General features: G+C 36.1%; 6 protein-coding genes across 10 annotated transcripts; 4 read left to right on the forward strand and 2 right to left on the reverse strand.

Annotated features, from left to right (window-relative positions):
* Positions 1-15: 15 nt before the first annotated feature.
* On the reverse strand, positions 16-7,522 carry LOC108564826 (eukaryotic translation initiation factor 4E transporter-like). Of its 5 annotated transcripts, none has more exons than XM_017923993.1 (10): positions 7,306-7,522; positions 4,400-4,710; positions 3,537-4,340; positions 2,989-3,477; positions 2,422-2,749; positions 2,150-2,362; positions 1,557-1,610; positions 1,020-1,379; positions 646-951; positions 16-588 (listed from the first exon to the last, which is right to left on the reverse strand). In XM_017923993.1, exons 1-10 carry the CDS (start codon positions 7,382-7,384, stop codon positions 383-385), a joined length of 3,150 nt encoding a protein of 1,049 aa, XP_017779482.1. In that variant the 5' UTR covers positions 7,385-7,522; the 3' UTR covers positions 16-382. The 5 variants fall into 5 exon arrangements, with proteins under 5 accessions (XP_017779482.1, XP_017779499.1, XP_017779474.1 ...); XM_017924010.1 differs by lacking the exon at positions 7,306-7,522 and adding an exon at positions 4,788-5,249 and having other exon boundaries at positions 2,422-2,620; XM_017923985.1 differs by lacking the exon at positions 7,306-7,522 and adding an exon at positions 4,788-5,248.
* Positions 7,523-7,970: 448 nt separating this feature from the next.
* Positions 7,971-11,814, forward strand: LOC108564871 (acidic fibroblast growth factor intracellular-binding protein). Its single transcript, XM_017924055.1, has 7 exons — positions 7,971-8,888; positions 10,097-10,295; positions 10,355-10,474; positions 10,552-10,793; positions 11,029-11,122; positions 11,178-11,429; positions 11,700-11,814. Exons 1-7 carry the CDS (start codon positions 8,804-8,806, stop codon positions 11,773-11,775), a joined length of 1,068 nt encoding a protein of 355 aa, XP_017779544.1. The 5' UTR covers positions 7,971-8,803; the 3' UTR covers positions 11,776-11,814.
* A 2-nt stretch (positions 11,815-11,816) lies between these two features.
* LOC108564864 (fatty acyl-CoA reductase 1) lies at positions 11,817-13,976 on the reverse strand. The gene is made up of 8 exons (XM_017924042.1): positions 13,702-13,976; positions 13,555-13,642; positions 13,326-13,489; positions 13,004-13,268; positions 12,675-12,861; positions 12,368-12,619; positions 12,055-12,312; positions 11,817-12,004 (listed from the first exon to the last, which is right to left on the reverse strand). The coding sequence occupies exons 1-8, from the start codon at positions 13,897-13,899 to the stop codon at positions 11,881-11,883; spliced, it is 1,536 nt and encodes a 511-aa protein (XP_017779531.1). The 5' UTR covers positions 13,900-13,976; the 3' UTR covers positions 11,817-11,880.
* Positions 13,977-13,981: 5 nt separating this feature from the next.
* On the forward strand, positions 13,982-14,750 carry LOC108564875. The gene is made up of 2 exons (XM_017924070.1): positions 13,982-14,041; positions 14,133-14,750. The coding sequence occupies exons 1-2, from the start codon at positions 14,039-14,041 to the stop codon at positions 14,577-14,579; spliced, it is 450 nt and encodes a 149-aa protein (XP_017779559.1). The 5' UTR covers positions 13,982-14,038; the 3' UTR covers positions 14,580-14,750.
* LOC108564722 (protein CASC1-like) lies at positions 14,598-19,877 on the forward strand. Its single transcript, XM_017923824.1, has 18 exons — positions 14,598-14,610; positions 14,657-15,133; positions 15,189-15,631; positions 15,751-15,855; positions 15,916-16,179; positions 16,237-16,377; positions 16,428-16,502; positions 16,572-16,771; positions 16,832-16,998; positions 17,056-17,280; positions 17,340-17,501; positions 17,552-17,708; positions 17,763-17,978; positions 18,031-18,184; positions 18,247-18,307; positions 19,216-19,376; positions 19,435-19,536; positions 19,606-19,877. Exons 1-18 carry the CDS (start codon positions 14,598-14,600, stop codon positions 19,741-19,743), a joined length of 3,261 nt encoding a protein of 1,086 aa, XP_017779313.1. The 3' UTR covers positions 19,744-19,877.
* Positions 19,878-20,021: 144 nt separating this feature from the next.
* On the forward strand, positions 20,022-23,363 carry LOC108564856 (glycogen [starch] synthase). Its single transcript, XM_017924030.1, has 10 exons — positions 20,022-20,174; positions 20,776-20,959; positions 21,008-21,189; positions 21,248-21,439; positions 21,498-21,698; positions 21,755-21,863; positions 21,917-22,070; positions 22,122-22,989; positions 23,055-23,258; positions 23,314-23,363. The coding sequence occupies exons 2-10, from the start codon at positions 20,821-20,823 to the stop codon at positions 23,338-23,340; spliced, it is 2,076 nt and encodes a 691-aa protein (XP_017779519.1). The 5' UTR covers positions 20,022-20,174; positions 20,776-20,820; the 3' UTR covers positions 23,341-23,363.
* The last annotated feature ends 225 nt before the right edge of the window (positions 23,364-23,588 follow it).

Below are 23,588 nucleotides of genomic sequence, written 5' to 3' on the forward strand. Positions count from 1 at the left end.
AAATGTAATGAGAAAAAAATAATAGATCATTCTGATAAGAAAACTAAATTTACTTTGGAAGAAGAAGAAGGCATTTGAAATTGGAAATTGTAAGGACAAAATGAATTGATTCATGGCTATTCTTAGTGTAATGTAGTCTATATCCTAAAAATATCGAAAGAAATGGTAGTAGGATGGCGTTGGGAAAGGCAAATAAGTTCATGATTGCAAATAGTAACAAACGATTCATCGCCGAGTATTCTGTTTGTAAGTATATATACAAGTATTGAGATTCATTTCGGATATTTTTATTAGATATATTTATTTATGTAGATAGAGAGATAGAAAGAGAACGAGATTAAGAAAGGATTTTGGGGATAGGACATTTGGGAAAAACAGGTACCTAATTGTGCCCGACGGGCGTCGTCTGTCTTTCAACTTCTTCCAAACTGAGAGTATGTTGCGGCAGAGCACTAGCTGGTATACGCGGAAGTTTACCTTTCCTGGCGCTTTCCAAAAGATCGGGAGAGAACCAACGAGCCAATTGGTTGCTGGTTGGAGATAAATCACCTCCTTCGATACCACTGGGACGGCCTACCGCACGATTATCTGCTGGGCAACAACCACGTTAGTTCTAACCTGCGAATACAATGGCAATCGACTTACCATAGCCTTGTTGTCCTTGCATCATTTGCTGCGGCCACGGTGTGGTTTGTTGTTGACCAAAGGGCGTTTGATGTTGTGGAGTTCTGACATTCTGATGTTGCGCCCTCAATTGCTGCTGGCTGAGTTGCTGATGCTGTTGTTGATAAGGTTGATTCTGGTTGACGAAACTCTGACCGAAAGTTTGTTGATTTTTACGCTGCTGTTGCAACTGTTGCTGCAATCTTTGTTGTTGCTGCTGTTGTTGCAGGAAAAATTGCTCTTGCTGATTTGCTTGATAATTATTGTTTGCTTTAACAATTGGACGGCCTGTCAATCGGAGAGAGTCGACTAATTAATTATTTGATTCGTACAATTAAAAGCGATAAATTAATTACCGGGTTGCTTCATTTGTTGTGCAAATTGATTGTTCCAGTTAACTTGTTGCTGCTGAGCTTGGATGTTCGACTGCTGCGGACGCATTCCAATTAGTGGCCTACCCTGTGGAATCTTGGAGTCCCCTTTGGCTTCTTTGGAGCTGTCATCTTTGTCGGCAGTCATTTTTCTCAATACAGATGTCGGTGTAAAGGCCAAACGAGTGGGCGAAGCGGTCTTGGCCGGCGAATTTCCGCGCTGCTGTTGCTTCTTCCGGTAATTCTCCTCCTGTTCTTCGAGCTTCTTCTTGATCAGAGCTCTTTGCATAATGTTTTGCGTGTGGAGTTGAAGTTCGCGCGGAGATGGTATCCTCTGATGCATTGCTAAATATATAAATTGCTAATATTGTAATATATGCATTTTTGTGAAGACGCGAGTATTGTGTATTGTAAATGAAAAAAAGAGATAACTTTTAACCAGGTCACGCGTCTCACATTCAAAAGCATGAGGTGGTCACTTATCATATATTTATACATTATACGATAGTTATGTAAACTCACCTGGAACTGTGAGCGTGTTGGGACTAGTTGCCAATACAGGGGATACACAATATGCTGCATGTAAAAATGTTAGTTTTCGTTTTCCCTTTGGTTTTACGTAAGGTATTTTATATAATTCGTGTACTACCGTGCAATTTAATATACGAGAATCTTATTGAACAGTCAAATGCAGTTTTAAAATATCGAATGATCTTTATTCATAATACGAAAATGTTTGATTTTGTTGGTTGTATTGAAACGAATAAATTTAATAATTTTAGTTCAACTGTAACATATATGGGTGAAAAACAATTTGAAACTGAAGTTGAAGAAAAAAACTATATTGAATGTTCAATAAAACCGAAAGAAACACATCTACTTATGAGGCGTGAAGTTTAGGAAAAATATATATCGTGTTGTTGCAAATTGAAGCACTAGTATACATTTTGAAAATATAAAGTACTATATTCAAATCGGTACTTAAACAAAAAAAATCAGATGTGCATAATATTTCATGCAAAAAGTAAAAAAAATAAGTAAAACAAAAAAACATTGAGAAAAAGACAAACTATATGTGAAAGCATAAGGGAAGAATTTTAAAAGAGAATTCTCACCGTTGGGGGGCAATGGGGATACACGCAACTGCTGTTGGTAGATTGAATGATGCGGAGGGTTAACAGGACTAACAGGCTGCGGCTGCTGCATCGCTCCCGTCACCTGATACATCTTCAAAATTGTATATACTAATTCACGGTGACGGGGCTGCATAGCCGGATTTGCTAACTGCTGATTCAGATGTTGGGGGGTAATATCCCCACGTTTCAGGCCTACTCCAATCGAATAGTTAGTTAAATGATAATGAAATGATGGAAAGTTATTAACTTACCCTGCAATATAGCTTGAGCCTCGGGTCTGTTCAACAATTCCTTGCTCTGGTTAATACCCATTTCAGGAAGCGGAGATGCCCTTGCATTGGTCGTTGCAAATCCAGCGTTCATCAACTTCGTTAACATTTCCATTTGAGCTTGCTTCTGCTGCTGCTGCTGTTGTTGCTGTTGCTGTACTTGGTTATGAACATGCTGCAACTTATACTGGATATCAGTCATTTGATAATTGTTCATTCTGTGACTAGCCATTCGTGCTTCATCTTGTTGTTGTGATTGCGATAACATTTCCATAATACTCATAGGTGGTTTTTGATTCAAGCTGTTTACCTGCAATTGAAAAATATTCATAATATTAAATGATTTTCTACTACTAGCGAGCAATATTATCAATATTAAAAATATTAATTTTCAATACAACTATCTATGAATATTAAGAGTTTGGAAAATATTATTCACATATTTAGCACGACGACTTTTATAAACATCCATTTAGTATAAAATAGAGAAATTCAATCTCTAAATAATAACAGTCACGTTCGGTAATGCTTAAAAGAATAAATACATACCAATCTTTTGAAGGCTTTAACGTCTTCCTCAGCCTTAGGTTGATGCTTTACATTAGATCCTTGTTGTCGCATGCCAGCTTCCAATTCTTCCAAGCTTAAAATCTTTCCAGGAATCTCCTTCATCGGTTGTTGAATTGGTTGGGTCATATTGTTACCCTCTTGTATTTTGTTGCCGCGCTGTAACATCTCCATCAAGTTCAACGACTTTTGTTGTTGCTGCTGCTGTTGTTGTTGAACAGGAACCGAGCTAGCAGCAGGTGAAATCGGTGCGAAGTAGGATTCAGAATCGCCTGGTTGCGGAATAGCCACACTGGGCTCGTTAAATTGCTCTCCAAGTAGGTTTTTGATGATTTGATGATGATCATTACTTGCTTCAGGTAAACTAGGACAACGATTTTCCGCAGAAACTTTATTCGATGGACTATTGTCAGACCTGTTAAACCAGCGACTAAATCGAGAACCCGCCGCATCGCCCGATTCCACTCCGTTCTGCAATGAGGATGTTATTAAAATCGAGTGACTAATTTGTAAAGAATGAAAGGACTTACAGAGAGTAAACCGGGGAATTCGGTAAGATTTTCGCATTTTAATATATCTTCGAAATTAAATGAAGAATCGTTCTGTTCCTTTGGAGGAGAAACGCGAGCAGCGCCGACAGCAGATTCCTTTTCCTTTGCGGACTGTTGATGAACTCCTCCACCGTCCTGCGGTGTCGGCGAGGGAGTTACTTTCTCAGCATTCTTTGTAACGACAACCTCGTCGATTTTATCAATACTGTTACCATTGTTGTGCAGGTCGTTCTTCTTTTTCTTCTGAGTCACGTTCTTCTTCTTTCCGTTTATTTTCTCGCTCTCATCGAATCCTCGCAACTCGATCGTATCGTTTTGAGAGATAGGCCCTGAAGAGAACCATTCCGGTTCCTCTTCGCGACTTTCAGAAGATATGCGACGATTGTTGTAGCGACCATTGTTGACACCGCCACCACCCCGCTTGTTATTATCTTTGAGATCAAAATCGCGGCCGAAGGAACGACGATCGTAGCGCTCATCGGTGTCTCGTCGTTCACGTCTGGGACCATAATTTTCGTTGTCTGGAGCATCGGCCTTCTCCTGGTAATCCCATGGAAGTATGCGCCCGCTGCCAATACGCCTCGAAGATGGTGCTGTGTAAATATCTCTATGCGACAAATGCGGAGCTTCTGGTTTTCCGAGAGGACTATGGGGTCTGTTGTTCGGACGTACGGGATCGCGTACCGGCACAAAGCAACCGGAGTTGAAACTGCGACGCTGTGGACTTAATACTATTCCATCTTGCTCCTTGCGTAAACGTTCCCTCGGATCACCAGGTTTGCGCTGAAAGAGATTACAAATAAATTAAAGAAAGAAAGTATAAATATATATGTTAGGTTTACCTTGGTCGGATCGCCGTTCTCGATTTGACCATCGTTGCCATCAGTCAAATTACCCGCAGCAAGGGTTTTAACATTGTAATGCCAACGAGCAGGATCCCATATTCCATTGGCGTCATAGAAGGCAGAATTCAGGAACTTTGGGCGGCGTTGAGAACTGGGATAGCTCCGTATCCTAATTAAGTCTTCTTTGCTATAACGATATTCCGAAACTGCCGGTGTTACCACCGACATACCACCTCCTACCGCTATTATAGCAGGATCTGTATACTCTTGCTCAGAACATGTAGTACCATCCTCATAATCATCATCCCCTGCAGAACAAATACAAAAATACAGTTAATTAACGCAGAATTAAGAAAAACAAAAATATTTATTTATAAAAGCTTACTCCAAGTTATATGTTTGCCACTATTAGCTGATATGGGTACAGCATTAGTAACATCGTTAGTATTTATGATCAACGGCCTCAATTTGGCTTTTTTCGATGCTTTTGTTTTAGCCATAATTGCAGTATATAATTATTTTAAAAAAAGTGTTTAAATTCACACTTAACGGTAAAAAATTAGAATGCGAAAGCCGACAAATCGAAAAAAAATATATATAGAATAGAAAACTTTCGAAAACGTTCACGAACAAGACGAGTCACTGGACAGACACGTGGTTTGTAGCCAATAATTCAAATACGAAAAAAAATTGAATGAACACGGATTTCTAGCAAAAGAAAAAAGAACAACCACAATCTAAATATAATTATTCACAAGTACTAGACAAAATGAACACAATTAAGTCAAAAAGCAAAGAACTAGTCTGAGTAAAATTTAAACTGAAACACAAAACACTCGTCTTTTTCGTAGACGTGCTCTGAATGTACTGCACGCCATTTTAATTTTTATTACGAAAAAAAATGCAAAAATGAATTGTATTATAAAAAAAACAAGAAACCTGTGATAGAAAGAATATGTTTCTGATTTGAATAAAATCGAATAACGTTCGATGATATCGCATCTGCTGTGTATACAGAGTAAAGTAGATATTATCATTAAAGAAACATTCAACTAAAGAAGTAATTATCTGTTGCAACAAATACAATATTAAAGTATATTCCTATATGCGAGATTACATTTATAAAGTACAGAAAATAATACATTCTCAAATATCTAATCAGTTGTTGTTTTTTGTTTTCATTTCAGATAATGCATATCTCAGTACAGTTAATATGTTTTAGAGATTTATTACATTGCAATGCAAATAGGTCTATTCATTTTCTGTGCGCTATTAAATATGCAAGTTTACAAGTTCTTAATCATGGTATGCCAAAGCTTAAAATTCCTCAAATTATTGCCTTAAGATAGTTGCTGTAAATTGGAACAGAATAAATAACTGTTATGATCTGACATCTAATACTTTCTCTTTTCTTTAATATTAATGTTCGATGTGCGTTGCTTCGTCGTTTTATTTTGTACAGTCTATATATACAATATAGTAAAGTTTGAGAGTCATTGTATTTACTATGTGTTTCTGAAAATCGTTCATTTGTTTCATCATATCAAGAAAATTGAGAGTTCTGAATGATATGGACAATAACAAATAGAAATATGTGATAAAGGATTACAGAATCCATGTTTGTTTGTAAATAGATAAATAACTGTTACCACACAAACTCACAAAAGATAGATATAGATGAAATGTAATTGCTTCAGAGACGGTTTTTTGTTATACGCCATTTAAAAAGCGCTAGATAAATAGACATAGTGCAAAAGTGCCAAAAGGTAGTGTGAATGTAGGCCAAAGGAGATAAATAGTAATAATTAAAGTTATATTCATGCCATAGAAATGTTTACCAAATTATTGCAGTTTCACAGAAAAATATATTTAGTTTTTTTAAATAAAGTTTACATTTTTAATAATAAATATTAATTCTTAAATATAAATTTATTGTGTTAAATCTTGTAATTAATATATTAAATTATTGAATTAATTTCAGTAAAAATGTGGTTAACATAGTTATTTTATTGTGTGTTAATTATTGTATTAAGATATTCTACTATAAGTAAATGTAGGATTTCCAAATTTATATCATCTTACATTTAAGGTCAGCCTAGATATTACTTGCAACTTCTTCTAAGTACTCTACATATTGAATATTTTATAATTATATAACAATATAAATAATTGCATTTCTCTTGCTCCTTCTCTTACAGATATTGACTTTCAATCAGCTATAATTACTTATATTACATGTTAAATTTTAAAAACAATGTTGATTAACATAAGCAACTCAAGTTCATATTGAAATTAAAAACTCAACAAAATACGTTAGGATCATGAATTTACAGACTTTGTGTATATAGAAGAATAAATTGAGATGCATATAAAATCTATCTATATGTTAATGTTCTAATTACAAATTTCTTGTTAACCTTTTCTGTAAATAGACAAACAATTGGAAAGACTAAAATCTAATCTAATAAGATTTTCTTCATTTTGTATTAATCGAAAAGTAACATAATGAAGTGGTGCATGTACCGTAGTATGGTAATTCACTGTATTGAAGATTTAACTGAAAGAATATCATAACAAAGTATAATTCAGTTTTGATAAGTCTAATCCAATTTAATATACAAATATTTCCTTAGTGGATTCCCGCTGTAAAAATGCAATAGTTGATAAGTTAATGTTAAATGTCAATGCATTATAATAGTCAGCGGATTGAATGCAGATAGTGGATTCCTAGTGTAAAAATAAAATAGTTGATAAGTTAATGTTAAATTAGCAGTTTTAATGCCAGTGAATCTATTATATGGGTCCATTAAAAGAAAAAATGTATGTATTAATGCAAAACTAATTCGAAGAGCTTGGAAATGAATGAACAAAAATAAATAAACACAATTGATATTGTATCTCACCTGCATCCTTTTTAGGATCGTTGTCCAATTTGGGGGCCATTTGCTGCTGGCCAACAGCATTAAGAGTCACAGTAAACATCAAAACACGGAACCAATTGGAAATGAAAGAACAATGGTCTATGGTGCAAACACGGGATCACTCACTCACACACACAAAAAAAAAGTCTCCTTTAAATCTAATATATATCACTTTGTTTCCGTTTGCATAAATAAATCGAAATATATGTATGAAATGTATCTTATCCTCTACAAATATATATAATATTTCTATATATATATATATATACTTTTTTTTTTGTTCTAAACTATTTTACTTGGAAAAAACGTTATCTTCTTCTTTTTTGTTATTTTTGTTTTAGGTAATATCACAGACTAATTTCTTCTCTTAAAATAATTTGTTTAAATGTATATAATAAAGCTTGGCTTCTTCTGAGAGACGATTTTTGGTTAATCTATAAACGTACACACCGGGTATATTGCATAGATATATATATGTATGTAGGTGATGTATATATATATATAACACACGCATATATATGTACACAAGATTTCTTTTGTGCTCCTCCAAACTGACAGAGTTTTAATGGATGTTCTAGCCCTCTGCCAGATTCGCTCAATCTGCGCTATTCGTTTGCCTAGTTCTACGGAACTTAAAGGAATCTCCCTTCACTGACGATCTCACTCACATACCAACCGGAACGCACTTTCTCAACGAATAAAATGCAGATTGCAAAAATAGAAAATGTCGCCATATGCTTTTCGTGTTCTAGATGTGTGTGAGTGTATGTCTGTGTACGTTTCTATCTGTGTATGTGCGTGTACGTATATGCACACACACGCACGCCGTCCTGTATACTTGTCTCTCACACACACGCTCAAACTGCCCTCACTCTAGCCTCTTCTTCTTACTTGCGTCCAGTCGCTTCGTTCCACCACAGTATCCAACTGACATCTGTCAATGGCACGGCGTACTGCGATCGCAGCGCCGCCAATCTTCCCTCCGTTTTTCCCCAAAAAAGGAAAACAACCTTTCCTTCCACCTTCTATGTTGTTTCTGCACTATTCCTTCACTTGCTGCTTCTGTTGTTGTTGTTGTTAACCTCGACGTTGTCCATCCCACCCCTATTCCATTGTTCAACTGAAATTTGACCTAACCGCACTTCATTCAATTAACATTCACCGCATACAATAATAATAATAATAAATAAAAGAATTGTTTCTTCGAAATCAGCTTTTCACTCGATAACCTTTCAACAACAACAACAATGGCCTTACGACGAACAATGCGAAAACTGAATTGCAAATTATCAAAGCAAAACACCAGGTCGTGTGGTCGTGTTCGGAAATCGAAAATCAATACTGCTTCTTCGCTTGGCACTACTGGTATTTCGAAATTTCCATCTGACAGCATTTGTCAAACATGGCCATCTAAATAACAACAAAAGTATCTTTTGAACTATCACCAACACTGTACTATATAGTACAGTAAGTAGTAAATATGTGCGCTGAGGTCGACGTCTTCATCAGCAATTACACTCTGGTGGATCCGGAGATTTACCAGTTATGGGTTGAAGGACATACAGGTAATGAGTAAGGTTATATTTACGTTTTTTTTCGCAGGGCTTCTTTCAAAATTCAAATAACTGGATACACACGCAATCCCATTGGTTGCTTACGCTTACGTGTACTTATTAGGGTACTTCTGAAGAGATCATTGAATTTCAGGATATTTTGAAACGTTGCTGTATCAATGTTTATATTTAATGAAAGGTTAATTAATCGTTAAAAATAATGTCAATTATTCTGACAGCATGAATTATTGACAAATTTAAGCATTCATTACAACTATTGGCAAACTCTTGTATTAAGTTAAAAATAAAATAAAATTCAAATAAAAAAAAATAACAATGCACTTTATATTCTAGGTTATAATAAGTAAACTTTAAATAACATTATATACAAAATATGCCTTATAGTTAATTGATGAATTAAACATTAAGTGACTATACAAATACTAAGACAAATGAAAAATAATTGTAAATATTTCTTTATGATTTGCTTTCAATATTTAAAGCATTTCCTTATATGTTTACAGACCATTTTTTTCCCTCCCAATTGGTAATTATCAGCCCACTTAATTGCGTTGGATTATTAATATAAACATGTGATTATAAAATATTAGTCATGCAATGAATCACTTGTATATTTTTTTTTAATTTAATATTTTTAAAGCAATCTATCATCTGACATTGATATCAAGCCTTTTGAATGTGGTAAAAGTAAATTAAAAAAAAGGACACTATAATAATAATTAATGAAGAGATGATCCAGCAACCCCAGTTCACATATACAATAATTATTTATGCACTTGCAATCATTGATTATTAAAATCGGTTTGGTATAAATAAAAAAAAGTTTTTAAGTAAAGAAAATAGGAATTATATGTATCCACAATATTTTACTAAATTATTCTTTGTATTTAATTTCAATAAAATAAATATGAAAACAAATTGTTGTACGCTAAGCGAATGTTTGTTAATCCGATATAAATACAGGTATTTACAATTTGTTCAAACGAGGGTACTTTGTCAAAAGAAACATCAAGAAACAACATTTTATTTTTGAAAGAAGTAATTTATATTGTGAAAACACAAACTGGGATTTACAATTATGTACGTAACATCGAACTTATGTTAAAGTATTGTAATGGTTAAATTAAATTGAAAAAAAAATGTTTTAATCAAGAATTATGTAATCTAAATTGAAAACTTGTGTAATAATATTATTGCAGCTACTGAAGCTGTTAATTCATTGAATCTGCATGGCCTGGGCCAAACGACCGGAGCCACTTTGGAACTAATAGCAAGCGACGTGTTGGATCATTACCGAACATATTCCCTTATTGAGAAACTTTTAAGCAATCCGAACAAACTACAAGAACAATTAGAGTTCCAAATTGAACCGCAAACCAAGCAGTTGCTGATAGAGAAGTAAGAAAAAGCACATACAGACCTAAGAATATAATTACATATAATGATTGAATTCCTAGATATTACGATTTTGATGATAGCGTGATTCGGGAGCTCCTAGGTAAGAAATTGTCTTCGAGGAACCGTAAGGATTTGGATGAGGTCGCTGAAAAGACAGGTGTACCGTTAAAGTCGTGTCGGTAAGAATATCTGTTTTATTTTTTATTTCATAGTAATATCAATTCAAAATAATTCGTCTTTTCATATATTCATTCAGTCGACAATTCGACAACGTGAAAAGGATTTACAAAACCGTGGAAGAACTACCCGGTTCGATCACGCAGAATATACAGAAGCTATTTTACTTACCGGAAGAATTGGCTGGGAAGTACGCCTGTATAGTTTTCCTGGCGTGCATCCGGTTCGAGACTTCAAAACGGCGATTGCAGTATTTGAAGTTCGCCCCTTTGCAGAAATGCACTGAAATTATTATGAATAACTGGACGTATAGCGTTACAGGTTTGTCTTTGATGTATTGAATTACACTTGCTTCATGCGATACATGTGTTTCATGTTCGTAAAAGTCGTTTGTCTATTGAAATTCAGCTCAGTTCAAGTTGAGTCATCCATAAACAAAAGGCATAAAATGAACATGATATATAATATTATAAAATGATTGCATTTGCTTTAAGAAGAATATAAAAATAAAAAGGTGATCCGGTAAAAATAAAAGTGTTAATAAAACTTGTTTTAGCTCCAGAATATTATGACACAGAAATGGATAAAGAATTTTTGTTGGATTTACGAGAGCTCCGAATTCTGACTGAGCGAGAAAAAGAACACAAACAGTAATTATTTCTAAAATTATTTATTAGATAACAAATTGAATTGTACTCGTTTTAGCTTGGTGTGTGTCACATTAAAGCCGACACTATTATCCAGAAACTACACGGAACTGGATTCAAACTTTCGCGTGTATTCGAGATCAATTTTGACTATAGCCTCTTCGTTGCATAGGTCCCGTGAGCTGCGAAATTTGTTTGTCGAAATTTCACAGATTTTGGAAATTTGGAGGCAAAACGGATGGGGGTCCAAAGATTTACAACTGTTCCTCAGCGCGTATACTCAATGTGCCTTAGAATTAGACGTTTTAAGGTGATTATAATTTAAGTGTCTCCTATCGTTTAACTCTTTAAGGGGCGGTGGTATGCGCAAAGAGGAAATACCATTTAATTTGATTGGTATGTCAAGGGATGAATCTTGATAGTCCATACCATAAGATGTTGATTGAGTGGAGGAAGATGTCTAAAAATTTGTTGGGTCTAGGAATTTAGGAATTTCTGACCTCTCAAAGAGTTAACAATTTTAATAAGAAGGATATATCATGGGAATTAATTGTGTTTCTAATGTTTTTGTTTGTTACAGGGAAGTCGATTTGAAGACGACATGGGAACGATACATGAAAGTTCTATCTCATTGTATTATGATAATGTTCAATTAACGAAATTGAGAACGAAATTGAATTAATAAAGTTAATGCTAATGAATTTTGTTTGATTTATTTTACGTAACATTGTTTTCACGATTGCAATAAATATAAATGTGTCCTAGAGGGCTTCAAAATAATCGCTGATCCATTTCGATGTACATGAAAGTACATTACATTTGTATATAATATATATCAGTAAACCATATGATGCGTATTTTAAGAAAACGTCCATAAAATAAAGGCTTAAAAGACAACAGTTAATGCAAGAAATTGAGGGAATTGAGTAACTTACATTTGTATCTTTTTCTTTGCAGCTGGAAGGTCCTCTGCCTTTTCCTTCAGCAGATATTGTTTTGCTCCATTAAAGGCGTTTTCGAAGTACAAGTGTATATTGAAGTTTTCTACGTTATATCCGAACATCTCTTTGTCTTTGGGAAGTATGACGGTTTCCAACTCTAGTAGTTTGTCGTTTACAATAGTCCATTCGTTTTCTATGAAATATTTCAGCGCCATTACCGCACTGTAAATTTTTCTATGAATTTTAAGAATCCTGAAATATTAAACGTTATAATTGGATGATGAGTCTATAAACGGTTATCGCATACATCGGTTTTTTGTTGAATAGCTTCAATAGACCATCCAAAACGATTGCAGGTAGGAAGTGTAGTAACATTACTAATATATAATAAATCGTAATGTTGCTGGTCTCGCTTTTGCTTGGGTACCATAATGAATTGGACAAAGGGTTGTCCCAGACAAGACCATGGGCGATCGTCGATTGTTCATGTAAGCTAACTGAAACTACGCCGTTCGAACCACAGTTGTAGACCGTCGTGTTATTAATTTCTTCCGGCTCGCTGAAACGGCGATGTTTGATCAATAACAGCAAGCGTAAGTTACTTTGCTACTTACTTCTTAGTTTTGTACCAAGTGCCCATTAGTATTCCATTGATTGCCGCATCCACTGATACATAATCGGCGACTGCATCGGTTACATAATTAATTCTAACTATACCAGTTCCGCACGCCAGGAAAATTCCCACCGGCCCGTTGAAATTGTCAATCCATCCAGGAAGAGGATCCTTTTCGGCCGATGTAACTGTAAATATAATATGTCATATAGTTGTTTGTTGTTTTTCATTCACTTTTTTCCCCATTAGAATATATTTGAATATAGTAAATATCAATGACCGTGCAAATCGATTTTCCATTGTAATATGTAATTAAATCATTCGACTTACCGATTGACGGTCTTAAAATAATGTTTGGCACTACATTGTTTAAAAGGTCGTAAACGACATTCTCGGCTAAAGACTTTGTGAACGTATAAGTGTTTGGAAATCCTGACATGTAAAGATTCGAAAGGATCTGCAAGGTATGCGGATCCATATTCTCAGCGATCTCGATGGATTTCCTCCAATCGGCATACGGAGGATAGATTTTCTCTTCGATCACCTTTCTGGTTAGAGATGTGTGGCAATAAGCCGTTGAAACGTGCATGAACAACTGCAAAAAAAAAATACATTATAGTAACGTACATTTAATAAGCGCTAGATTGGTTACCTCGAGATTCTTCATTTCCAAAGCCAATTTGCAAGCTTCTAACGTTCCTCTGGTATTCATGATTATGGCTTCATTCAATGGTTGATCAAAGCGAACCGATGCTGCTGCATGGTAGATAATGTTAACATTCCTCTTCAACAATTCACGATCCTCAGCGCTTATTCCTTAGAAAATATGAAAAGCATATGAAATTAAAGAAAATTGTTATTTTATTTTTGAAATTATTTACCTAATCCCAATTGAACAACATCGCCAGCGATGGGAATGATTTTCGATTTCATTGCGTCCGGATACAATTCGTTCAATTTATCGAAAAGCTGAAGAACAATAATAACTTTGTTATCATCTGTTATAAAAAATGTATTGAATTGCTTACTTTAATCTTGTACATTGCATCCAATCTTTCTTGTAGGTTTAAGTCCCGTTTAGGTCTCAGTAGAATGTAGATCTTGTTGACATTCGGGCAGCAACGAAGTATTTTTTCGATGAGGACTTTGCCCATGAAACCGGTGGCTCCGGTGACAAAGACATTTTTATCCGCAAAGTATTCGGGAATACCAAAATCGTCCGCCATGGCCAATTGCTGGTGGAAGATTGAGAAGGAAGAAATGTTCACACAATATGCAGCATTATATGAATATAGAGGCTCATTGTTTTAAATTATTAGCATCACAATAGGAACGCCGTAGAATGGTGACAACGCATTTTAATTAATGGTAAAATAAACATGTAGACTTCACTTTTGTTTTACTAAATAAATATTTGACAAGTTTGGGTGACATTTTTTTGTTGATTAACATATTTAAGACTTTTGGAACAATGGAGCAGAAAAGGAAGAGCAAAAGTAGAGTTTCCGTGAGGATGAGCGAAAGTAAGAGACATTCTGTGAAAAGTTCAGTCCAGACACCGGCAGTAACTGAAGATCCTGTCAAAACTGACGGAAAAGAGGAAACGGAGAATGCACAAGTCGAAGGCGAAGCGGGTGACCAGAAGCAGGATGAAGTGGACAAACCAAAGCAGGACGGTGAGGGTGAACCGAAGGAGGGTGAAGCGGTTGAGAGACCATCAGTAAAGTTATCTGCTAAGATGAGTACTAAAAAAATGAAAAAGTTGATGGAAGGAAAGCTGAAGACAGATTTCGACAGTTGCTTAACACCAGAAGAAAAGAAGGCGAAAAAAGATGCGAAGAAAAAGAAAGGAAAGGGAAAAGGAAAGAAATCTAAATCGGTATCCGAGTCTGCAGATACAGGTTAATTACAAATCAATATTTAGATGTTAAACCATAGTAGACATCTTAAATAGTATATGACAATTTTGTTTTTAAGACAAAGAGAAAATAGAAGGGTCTTCTGCCAATTTGGATGCTCCTGAAAAAGCTGAAGAAGAAGCGGGTAAAGAAGAGGAAGAAGGTAAAGTTGATGAAGAAGCTAAAGCTGAAGAGAAATCGAAAAAACCAAAAGAAAAAGAAGCAAAAAAGAAAAAGAAAGGAGAAAAGAGCACTGAAGGATCTGAAGCTTCAAAGAAAACGAAAGCTAGTCCTAAAGAGAAAAAGAAGAAGGGCAAAGAAAAGAAAGATCGAAAGAGCGTATCTTCAACTAAAAGTGACAAAAAAAGTAAAAAGTCTGTAACTATGGATGTTTCGCAGATGGAAGTTGACGATTCGAAAAAGGATTTGGCTGCATCGGAAAGTACGAAATTGTCAATATCTCAATCTAGGGATCTGCACAAAGAAAGTAGGAAAAGAGTATCAGTCAATAAGAAATCAGAGGTTGGTCAAAAGCAACCGAAGAAACGTAAGAAAACTAAAGGTCTATATGAGACACACTCTCATTTGAGCTGTTTGTTAATTGATGAGACTTTCAGATGACCTGGGAAGCGATAGCGGAAGAAGAAGGTCTAAAGATTCTATTTCAAGTATTAAAAAAGGTCAGAAGAGAAGGGGTTCGACCATCAGTGATATGAGTGAAATATCTTTGAGAATGCGCCAACAATCTATCAGTAGTAGAGCGTCTTCAATGAGAAGATCATCAATGTTTAGTATGGATAGCTCATCATCAACATTTTCATCATCGGAAGAAGAAGTAGTGAAAAAACGGGGAAAGAAAAAAAAAGACAAGAAAAAGAAGACCGAGGCAGATGTGGAGAAAAAGAAGGAGGAAGATGAGGATAAACCGAAGAAAGATGATAAAAAGAAGTGTCCAGCTAAACGAGGTGAAGGAGATCAAAAAAAAGTTAAACTGACTGAACCTGAGGAGGAAGCGAAAGAAGAAGCACCCAAAAAGAAGAAAAAAGGAAAATCAAAGAAAGGAAAAAAGGAGAAAGTAAATTATTACATTATTCAATAAATAATTTCTATTAAGCTTCTTTAAAAAAAACTTACAGGAAGAAGTGACTGAGGGTAGTTAAGTATTTATGAGTGTTTGTTATTCTGAAATTTTACAAATTAGTAGGAAAAGAACCAAAGGTAGTTGAATCGGCGACAAAAGAGAAACAACCTAAAAAGGGAAAGAAAAAGCGTAAAGGGAAGAAGGTTCACTATATTTAGCCCGATTAAAAAGAAATGTATAATAAAATCTTGTATTTGTTATAGGAGAAAGGGGAGACTTTGTCTGCAAAAGAAAGGTCGAAACGCGACGAAGAAAGAAAACTAATGGCGGAACAGGAAGCTATCAGACTTGCAGAGGAGGAACGAATTAGGGCAATAGAAGAAAAGAAGGAAGCAATCGCTACAGAGAAGCGAGAGGTCATTGAACAATCTCTTCGCGAAGAGCAGCTACAGCAGAGTTTGGAATTTCGCGATTCCATAATACGAGCTGGACACGATTCCTTCATGGCGGATAAAATTCAGAGCGATGTATTTTCGATTTACTTCCTCAGATTTTCTATTATATGATTCATGCTAAAATTACAGTGGGAAGATTATTTGCGTTGCGATGGACTCCCGAAGTGCTGGAATCCGGCTGATATGAACACTTACCTGCACATCTGGGAGAAAACCTTGAAAACTGCGGGCATCAAAGACGCGGCCCGAAGAACCGACGAAATTATAAAGGTTATTTAGATTTTCCATAGTAAGATGCAATAACTTTCTCCGTGTAACAGCTTTTAGATGACTTAGAAGATTTAATTAATGATCCGTTCGATGAGACTGTTAGTAGGCAACAGGATTGGAAATGGGTATATATATATATATGTTTATGATGGTAATCATATATATGTTTTGTACAAGGAAAAATCGTTTTGCAGATTCGTGAAGAATTTCGAGATTACCAAAGGGAAAGTTTGGAGTACGCCACCTATCATCTTTTGAGGTATATTGGTAATCGTATGAATCGCATCGATATTCCAACGGCGGATTACTTATTGTCCAATAGCAATTTCGGTTATTGCCTTTGGACGCTTGTTAAATTACCGACGCCAACTCCGAATCCTAGGATACCGGGAAGGTAACTACTGCAAATTATTAAAAATTATATTCAATTAGGAGAGTATAATTATTTGATTAGGTCTCGCTTAGAGCTCGATTGGCCTTATATGTCGGCGGAAATTCTATTTCCTCACAGTCTTCTATTCGATAATTTGGCTGTTAGAGGAATGTACGCTAAGTACGATCACTTGAGCGATACAGCCGGTTCATATGACCCGCCGGAGAATCCAAACTTTTATATACAAGGTAAACTAAATATGATAATAAAGATTATGCAAATATTTAAGTTTCAAATTCGCGCAGAGCTTAACGATTGCACAGCCAAGGAGTGGTTGTTGAAAGTACATTATAAGTACGATAAGAGAGTAATAGTCAAGAAAGAATTGGAAGAGGTCGTCCAGGAAGACGGGACTGTAGTGATGGTCGAACCAGAACCGGATCCGGAAATACCACCAGACCAGATGCCTCCTGTCGTACCATGGCAAAAATTGGAACCCTCCGCCAGCGAATACGCATTAGCTATTGAAAGTAATACTATAAAAATCCAGTAAATCAATTTATACTAATATTAAAGATACATGTGACAGAGGAAGTATTCGACCAGAAATCAATTTTACCTTTTGAACACGATGAAAGTGTTCTGAACATGAGGAAATTCTGCATATTGGGTGGTGTATATTTCTTAGATCTATTCGTGCAACCGCCTCAACCGCAAGAGATGGTTTCTTTTGAAATTTTCATTTCTAACCGTAAGTCTTCGGAGGTATTGTTTTCAAGTTATTTATTTTCATCATTTCAGTGATAATACCTTGCTGCATAGAAGAGGCGCATTTTTACGTGGGTTACACACCTCCTCCGCCTACGGATCCCGATGTAAGGAAGGAACCCGAAGAGATTGAAGAGGAAATGATTCGCACCGAGAGGGAATTGGACGAATTGATTTTCATCAATTTAAAGTATATTTATTATTTAAACTTTGAGTGAAATTAATGATTCAAGCAATGTTTTAGGTTGCCCTCTCATGTGTACTGGTTCGAGGCTCCGGTTGTCTGCCAATGGGATCAAGAACTGAAAGTGTGGACGACGCGCGACATTCACGATTTTAAATTCTTCGAGGACAAAGGCTACATGACTTTCAGAACTGGAAAATTCGGTGCGTTCGCTTTAGCCAACTTCAAATATCCGAATTTACCATTCCAGGCATGGGAAATTCGACCGGAAGACGAGTAAGGTATAGCTTCAATCCTTACAATTTAGAGTTATTCTACTTCTTTTCAGCGGAAGCGTCACGTTTCAGCTAATGGCTGCAATACTAGTAGTGGAATTTAATGTCAAAGGGTATTTCATTTGTATTAGCCAAATGCAGAACGAGCCAAACGACGCCATGCAGGTTCATATTGGGAAATACTACAAATTACCGAAACTTATAAGTGTACAGTTCTTAATTTTTATATGTATAAATTCACTTTTTTTGATAACACTGATTTGTTTCAGATTATGAAAAGTTACGGCGTCGATTTGTTCCCAGATTGCGATACATTCCAATTCGTAGAAGGTAATAGTTAAATTGTGCCAATAACAACAATAAAGGATATTTTTTTGTTATTCTAGTATATTAAAAAGGTATTATAAAATGGTTTGTTCGCGTCATTCAGCTTATATCGATAACAATTGATTTAGATTCATTATTTGCTATTTCTTATGTAAATTCGTTGGTGACGGTGCAGGCGACGATTTAATATTATTCACACACTTTGTAGTATAAAATGATCAAATTAACATTTCGTAACGGTTAAATCGATAAAATATTCAAATATTAAGGTTCAAGTTTAAAATTGCTTGATAGCATATAATATTGTAAAGAAAGATAATACATTAGATAATTATTTATAGATTATAAGGACTAGCATTTTGGTTACTTTATTAATTATATATTGATTTTTTAATCATTTAATATTTTTAATGTACGTTCGATACGTACATAATTATTTACAGTTATTTGACTGATCGAACGTACAAATATACCTACGAAAATACAATGATTTCAGTTGTACAGTATTTTGGTTAAGACGAAATATGTTTTTTTTTCTTTACCTCGTTTTAGGAAAAAATAAATGATTTCACCGCTAGACTGAAATTGAAATGAAATAGCAAAGTATACGTTCGTATGAACACCAAGTACGTTCGTGCGAACGAAGAGGCACGTGTAAATGTATTTACATATTATGGTACATTCGCTTAACGATAACTTGACCTAAGTTTAAAAAAAACAATCTATATAAACTAAATTTACTTTAATTGATGATTACGAAACAATATAACTATATTAATAGAAAATTGTGACAAATTTACTATATTTAATTTAACATTTTCTTGGGCATAGTGACTTTTCTGTTAGAACTTGTGATTGCTTTAAATATAATTTTTTGTTACAAGTTTGATGAATGAATTTTGTTTTTCAAGGTACATGTGAAAAACACTACCCAATGGAGAGGCATCTGTACTACGCTCTAGCTTTTGGTAGTGTGTGCTACAATTTTTCTTGGTCCAGATGGAACGTGACGTTAGATTATCGCAAAGTGGCTTTTCAGATGCGCTTATATAAGTTTAACAAGCCAAAACAAGTATGACGAAGCCTAATCAATATATACGCAATAGTGAGTTTTATCTCTTCGGTTACAGTTAAACTACACTCTGGCAATGGTGACGCCCCTAAAGGCCGTACAAATCGACTGCACGGAGGTGAGTCAAACCTTCAGCGAGGAACCAGTCGAGAACTGCAAGGTATATACCGATAAATACCGATAATCCTACTTATGCAATATTTGATGATATTATTCCCTTCGCTTTCAGTTCTATCCGGACATGTTCTTTTTGATAAGGGGCGTGAGTAATATGGCTACCAAGAATAAGTTGCAGGCCGCTCCTTTAAACATGATCAACAGTTTATCGAACCTCTTCATGGCCACCCGCTTCCTCAGCTTCTCCTAATCAGCAACAAATAAATGAACGCCGAAAGGGCTCCAATAATTATGTCTATCGTTTATTGTATTGAATCATATACATGAAGCACGGTTTCTTGGCAAATGTTCAGTGAACAGGCGTATGCTACTCAATGTGCTTGTGTGCGGGAAGGTGCCCTTCAAAATTGAATCTCTCCGTCGTGTGAATGCGCATGCATCTATCTTTATCACACGCACTTACGTTAAACCGGTTAAAATGTCTCGGGTCACATTTTCTCTATCACAAACGAATTGAACCTGAGGCCACACCGCAGCCGCCGCTGCAGATACTGGCAAGCCGTGATCGTGCGAGGGTGGTCTCGAAATCGCCAAGAACTCCCTGTCCTGCAAATGTGTGATTTTTAAATTATAACATTGACCTTCCTTTTGAATTACTATACATATATATTTGTTTTAAATGTAAGTTTAATTTTATTTTATATGCGGTGTACATCTGGTTTTATAGTATTTTATTTTTAAATTATTGAGGTAGGCTCAGCCTATCTTCCTTTCATTCTCGTTCTCCGTAACACCTCACAATGAAATTGCTTTCATCTACATTTCAATTTACTTATTTGAAAATTCACGAAACCAATAGAAATCAGAGAACGTTATATATTTTTTATATATCTATATTCAGCCACATATACGAGTATTTGAATTTTCGTAAGCAAAAAAGCGATAAATATTAATCTATTCCTGAAGTCATAGACCAAAACTGAGCACGATGATAAAAATAATAATTTTTAGTTATATCTGTTGCGCCTCACTTTTGTTTACCAAAACTTGCGAACGAGCCTTGAAATACATGTAGACTTAATTTCTAGTATTTGTATTTTACTTAATCAATAAAAGTATAATTCATTTCCGTGTGAAATGTTCAACTGTGATTTACGATTTACTTCAAAGTTTGTTTACGAGCTGACGTAGATTACATTCGTTTAATCTAAGATTATTTAATTCATGAATTCAATTATTGATAAAATGCATCCAGATAAACATTGTAAATTTTACTTTGCAGTGTTATTATTTTTGTTCCCAATCTTGTTTTTAACAACTAACGAACATGTCGAGAGAGCGATCCGCCCGAAGATTTTACCGAGCCGAATCCAGTTCAAATCTGATGGCTTACATGGATAGAGGCATGCTGGCCGAGGAGGAAAACAGATGGACCTTCGAGATTGCGTGGGAAGCGGCTAATAAAGGTAGAGCAAAGGGGTTTGCTTGAGTTCTTTTAATAAATCGCTTGATAGTTGGAGGTATTTACACGGTGATACGGTCCAAGGCGTACGTTTCTACGGAGGAGATGGGCGATCAGTATTGTCTGATCGGTCCATATAAAGAGGCCAGTGCAAGAACTGAAGTGGAGGAGAGTCCGTTGGGATCGCAGTCTCTGAACGAGGCGGTTTCGGCGATCAGGGATAAAGGTTACAAAGTATAGTTGGTGACTTTGTGGGTCGTGAACTTTTGCTATTGATTGATGATTTATGTAGGTTGTGACGGGCAGGTGGTTGGTTGATGGAAATCCTCAGATCATCCTGATGGACGTGGGATCGGCCGCTTGGAAGTTGGATGAGTTCAAGACCGAGCTTTGGGAGAAGAGCTCGCTGGGTGTTCCACATCTGGATGTTGAAGCAAACGATGCAATAATATTTGGAAATATGGTGGCGGATTTCTTAGAAGAGGTGTACATATTATGTTATGAATGCCATCAACGGAAAGTCTAACTATTTTGCTTCTTAGTTTCATACGAGCGCCAAACTATGCGCCGGTGGTGGGCAGCCAAGAATCGTGGCGCATTTTCACGAGTGGCAGGCAGGAATCGGATTGATGTTGACCAGATTACGACACGTGAACGTTGCCACCGTGTTCACAACGCATGCCACCTTGTTAGGAAGATACCTGTGCGCTGGAAACACGGACTTTTACAACAATCTGGCTACTGTACAGTTATGCAAATGCTCATCTAAAACGCTTTTATTATATGGTATCAATTTCAGTTCAGCGTCGACGAAGAAGCGGGAAAACGGCAGATATATCATAGGTACTGCATAGAAAGAGCGGCCACTCACCTATCCCATACATTCACCACGGTTTCAGATATCACAGGTAGTAGGATGCACTCGAGTTGTTGTTTCTTAGACAGATGAGCTTGGTTTCAGGCTACGAGGCGGAGCATCTGCTGAAGCGAAAACCTGATGTTATTACACCGAACGGCCTGAACGTAAAGAAGTTTTCCGCGCTCCACGAATTTCAGAATTTGCACGCCTGTTCGAAAGAGAAGATACACGAATTCGTTAGGGGTCATTTCTACGGGTAAACTGTCTACAAAAGCAGTAGTCATAAATCTATTAATTGAAATTTCAGGCATTACGATTTTGATTTAGACAAGACTTTATATTTTTTTATTGCTGGTCGATACGAATTCGGCAACAAAGGCGCAGATATATTCATCGAGGCTTTGGCGAGATTGAACCACCTGCTTAGAAATATTAACTCGGATATAACGGTTGTAGCCTTTCTCATATTCCCAGCCAAGACGAACAATTTTAATGTAGAATCGTTGCGGGGTCACGCGGTCACGAAGAGCTTGCGTGAAACCATCAACGACATTCAGACGAAGATCGGAAAGCGAATGTACGAGATCTGCTTGAGCGGTCGCATGCCGGATTCCAAGGAGCTGTTGGAGAAGGAGGAAATGGTGAGGCTTAAGCGGTGCATTTACTCGTTGGGAAGAGATGGTTTACCACCGGTAACCACACATAACGTCGTCGACGATTGGAATGATCCAGTCCTATGCTCGGTGCGAAGATGCAACCTATTCAACAGATCGAACGATCGAGTTAAAATCGTATTTCATCCAGAGTTTCTTAGCTCAACTAATCCTTTATTCGGTTTGGACTACGAGGAGTTTGTCAGGGGTTGTCATTTAGGAGTGTTTCCCAGTTATTACGAGCCATGGGGATACACTCCGGCCGAGTGCACCGTTATGGGAATACCCAGCATCACCACGAATCTATCGGGCTTCGGTTGTTTTATGCAAGAGCACATCGCGGATCCCATGTCCTACGGAATATATATAGTAGACAGAAGGTTTATCTCGCTAGACGACAGCATCAATCAGTTGGCGCAGTACATGTTCGATTTTGCGCGCCTCAATAGAAGGCAACGAATTATCCAGAGGAACCGAACCGAACGGTTAAGCGATATGTTGGATTGGAGAAACTTAGGAGTCGTGAGTATACTCGAGTTATAATATTCTACTCCAAACACTAACTTCGATATTTCGAAAAAAATCAGTACTACAGGCAAGCAAGGATGAAGGCATTGCATGCGCTCTTCCCCGAACTAGAAAAGGAAATCGAAAACGGAATCGGCTGTTCCATCAAGTATCCAAGACCGATTTCCGAACCTCCAAGTCCAACGTCCAGTAGACACACCACACCGGCCACCTCGTTGCATGGAAGCGACGATGAATCGGATTCCGTCGATGAAGAAGGAGAGGTAAATAACAAGATAAATGTTGTACGTATAATAAACCAAAGTTTATATTTTACAGCTGGAAGAATTGAGAAATCAACGTTAACACGAGAATGTTTAAAAATATACGAATACGATCCGAAGAGTGTTAACATAAGTTTTTACAAATATATAAACTGTTTGTTTCGATGTTTACTTGTATGTTCAATGACCACCGTTTTATAAGCTATATGTATTTCCACTAATAGTGGACAATTGGCGGCCATTCGTTTCCTTGTTATGTAGTTTATATAATACGATTTATATACGATCACAACTTTATTTAAATAATATTTTATTTTTTAATAATACAAC

The sequence above is a fragment of the Nicrophorus vespilloides genome, unplaced genomic scaffold (assembly GCF_001412225.1).
Source record: "Nicrophorus vespilloides isolate i.1.1-1 unplaced genomic scaffold, Nicve_v1.0, whole genome shotgun sequence".
In the NCBI taxonomy this organism is placed as follows: Eukaryota; Metazoa; Arthropoda; class Insecta; order Coleoptera; family Silphidae; genus Nicrophorus; species Nicrophorus vespilloides.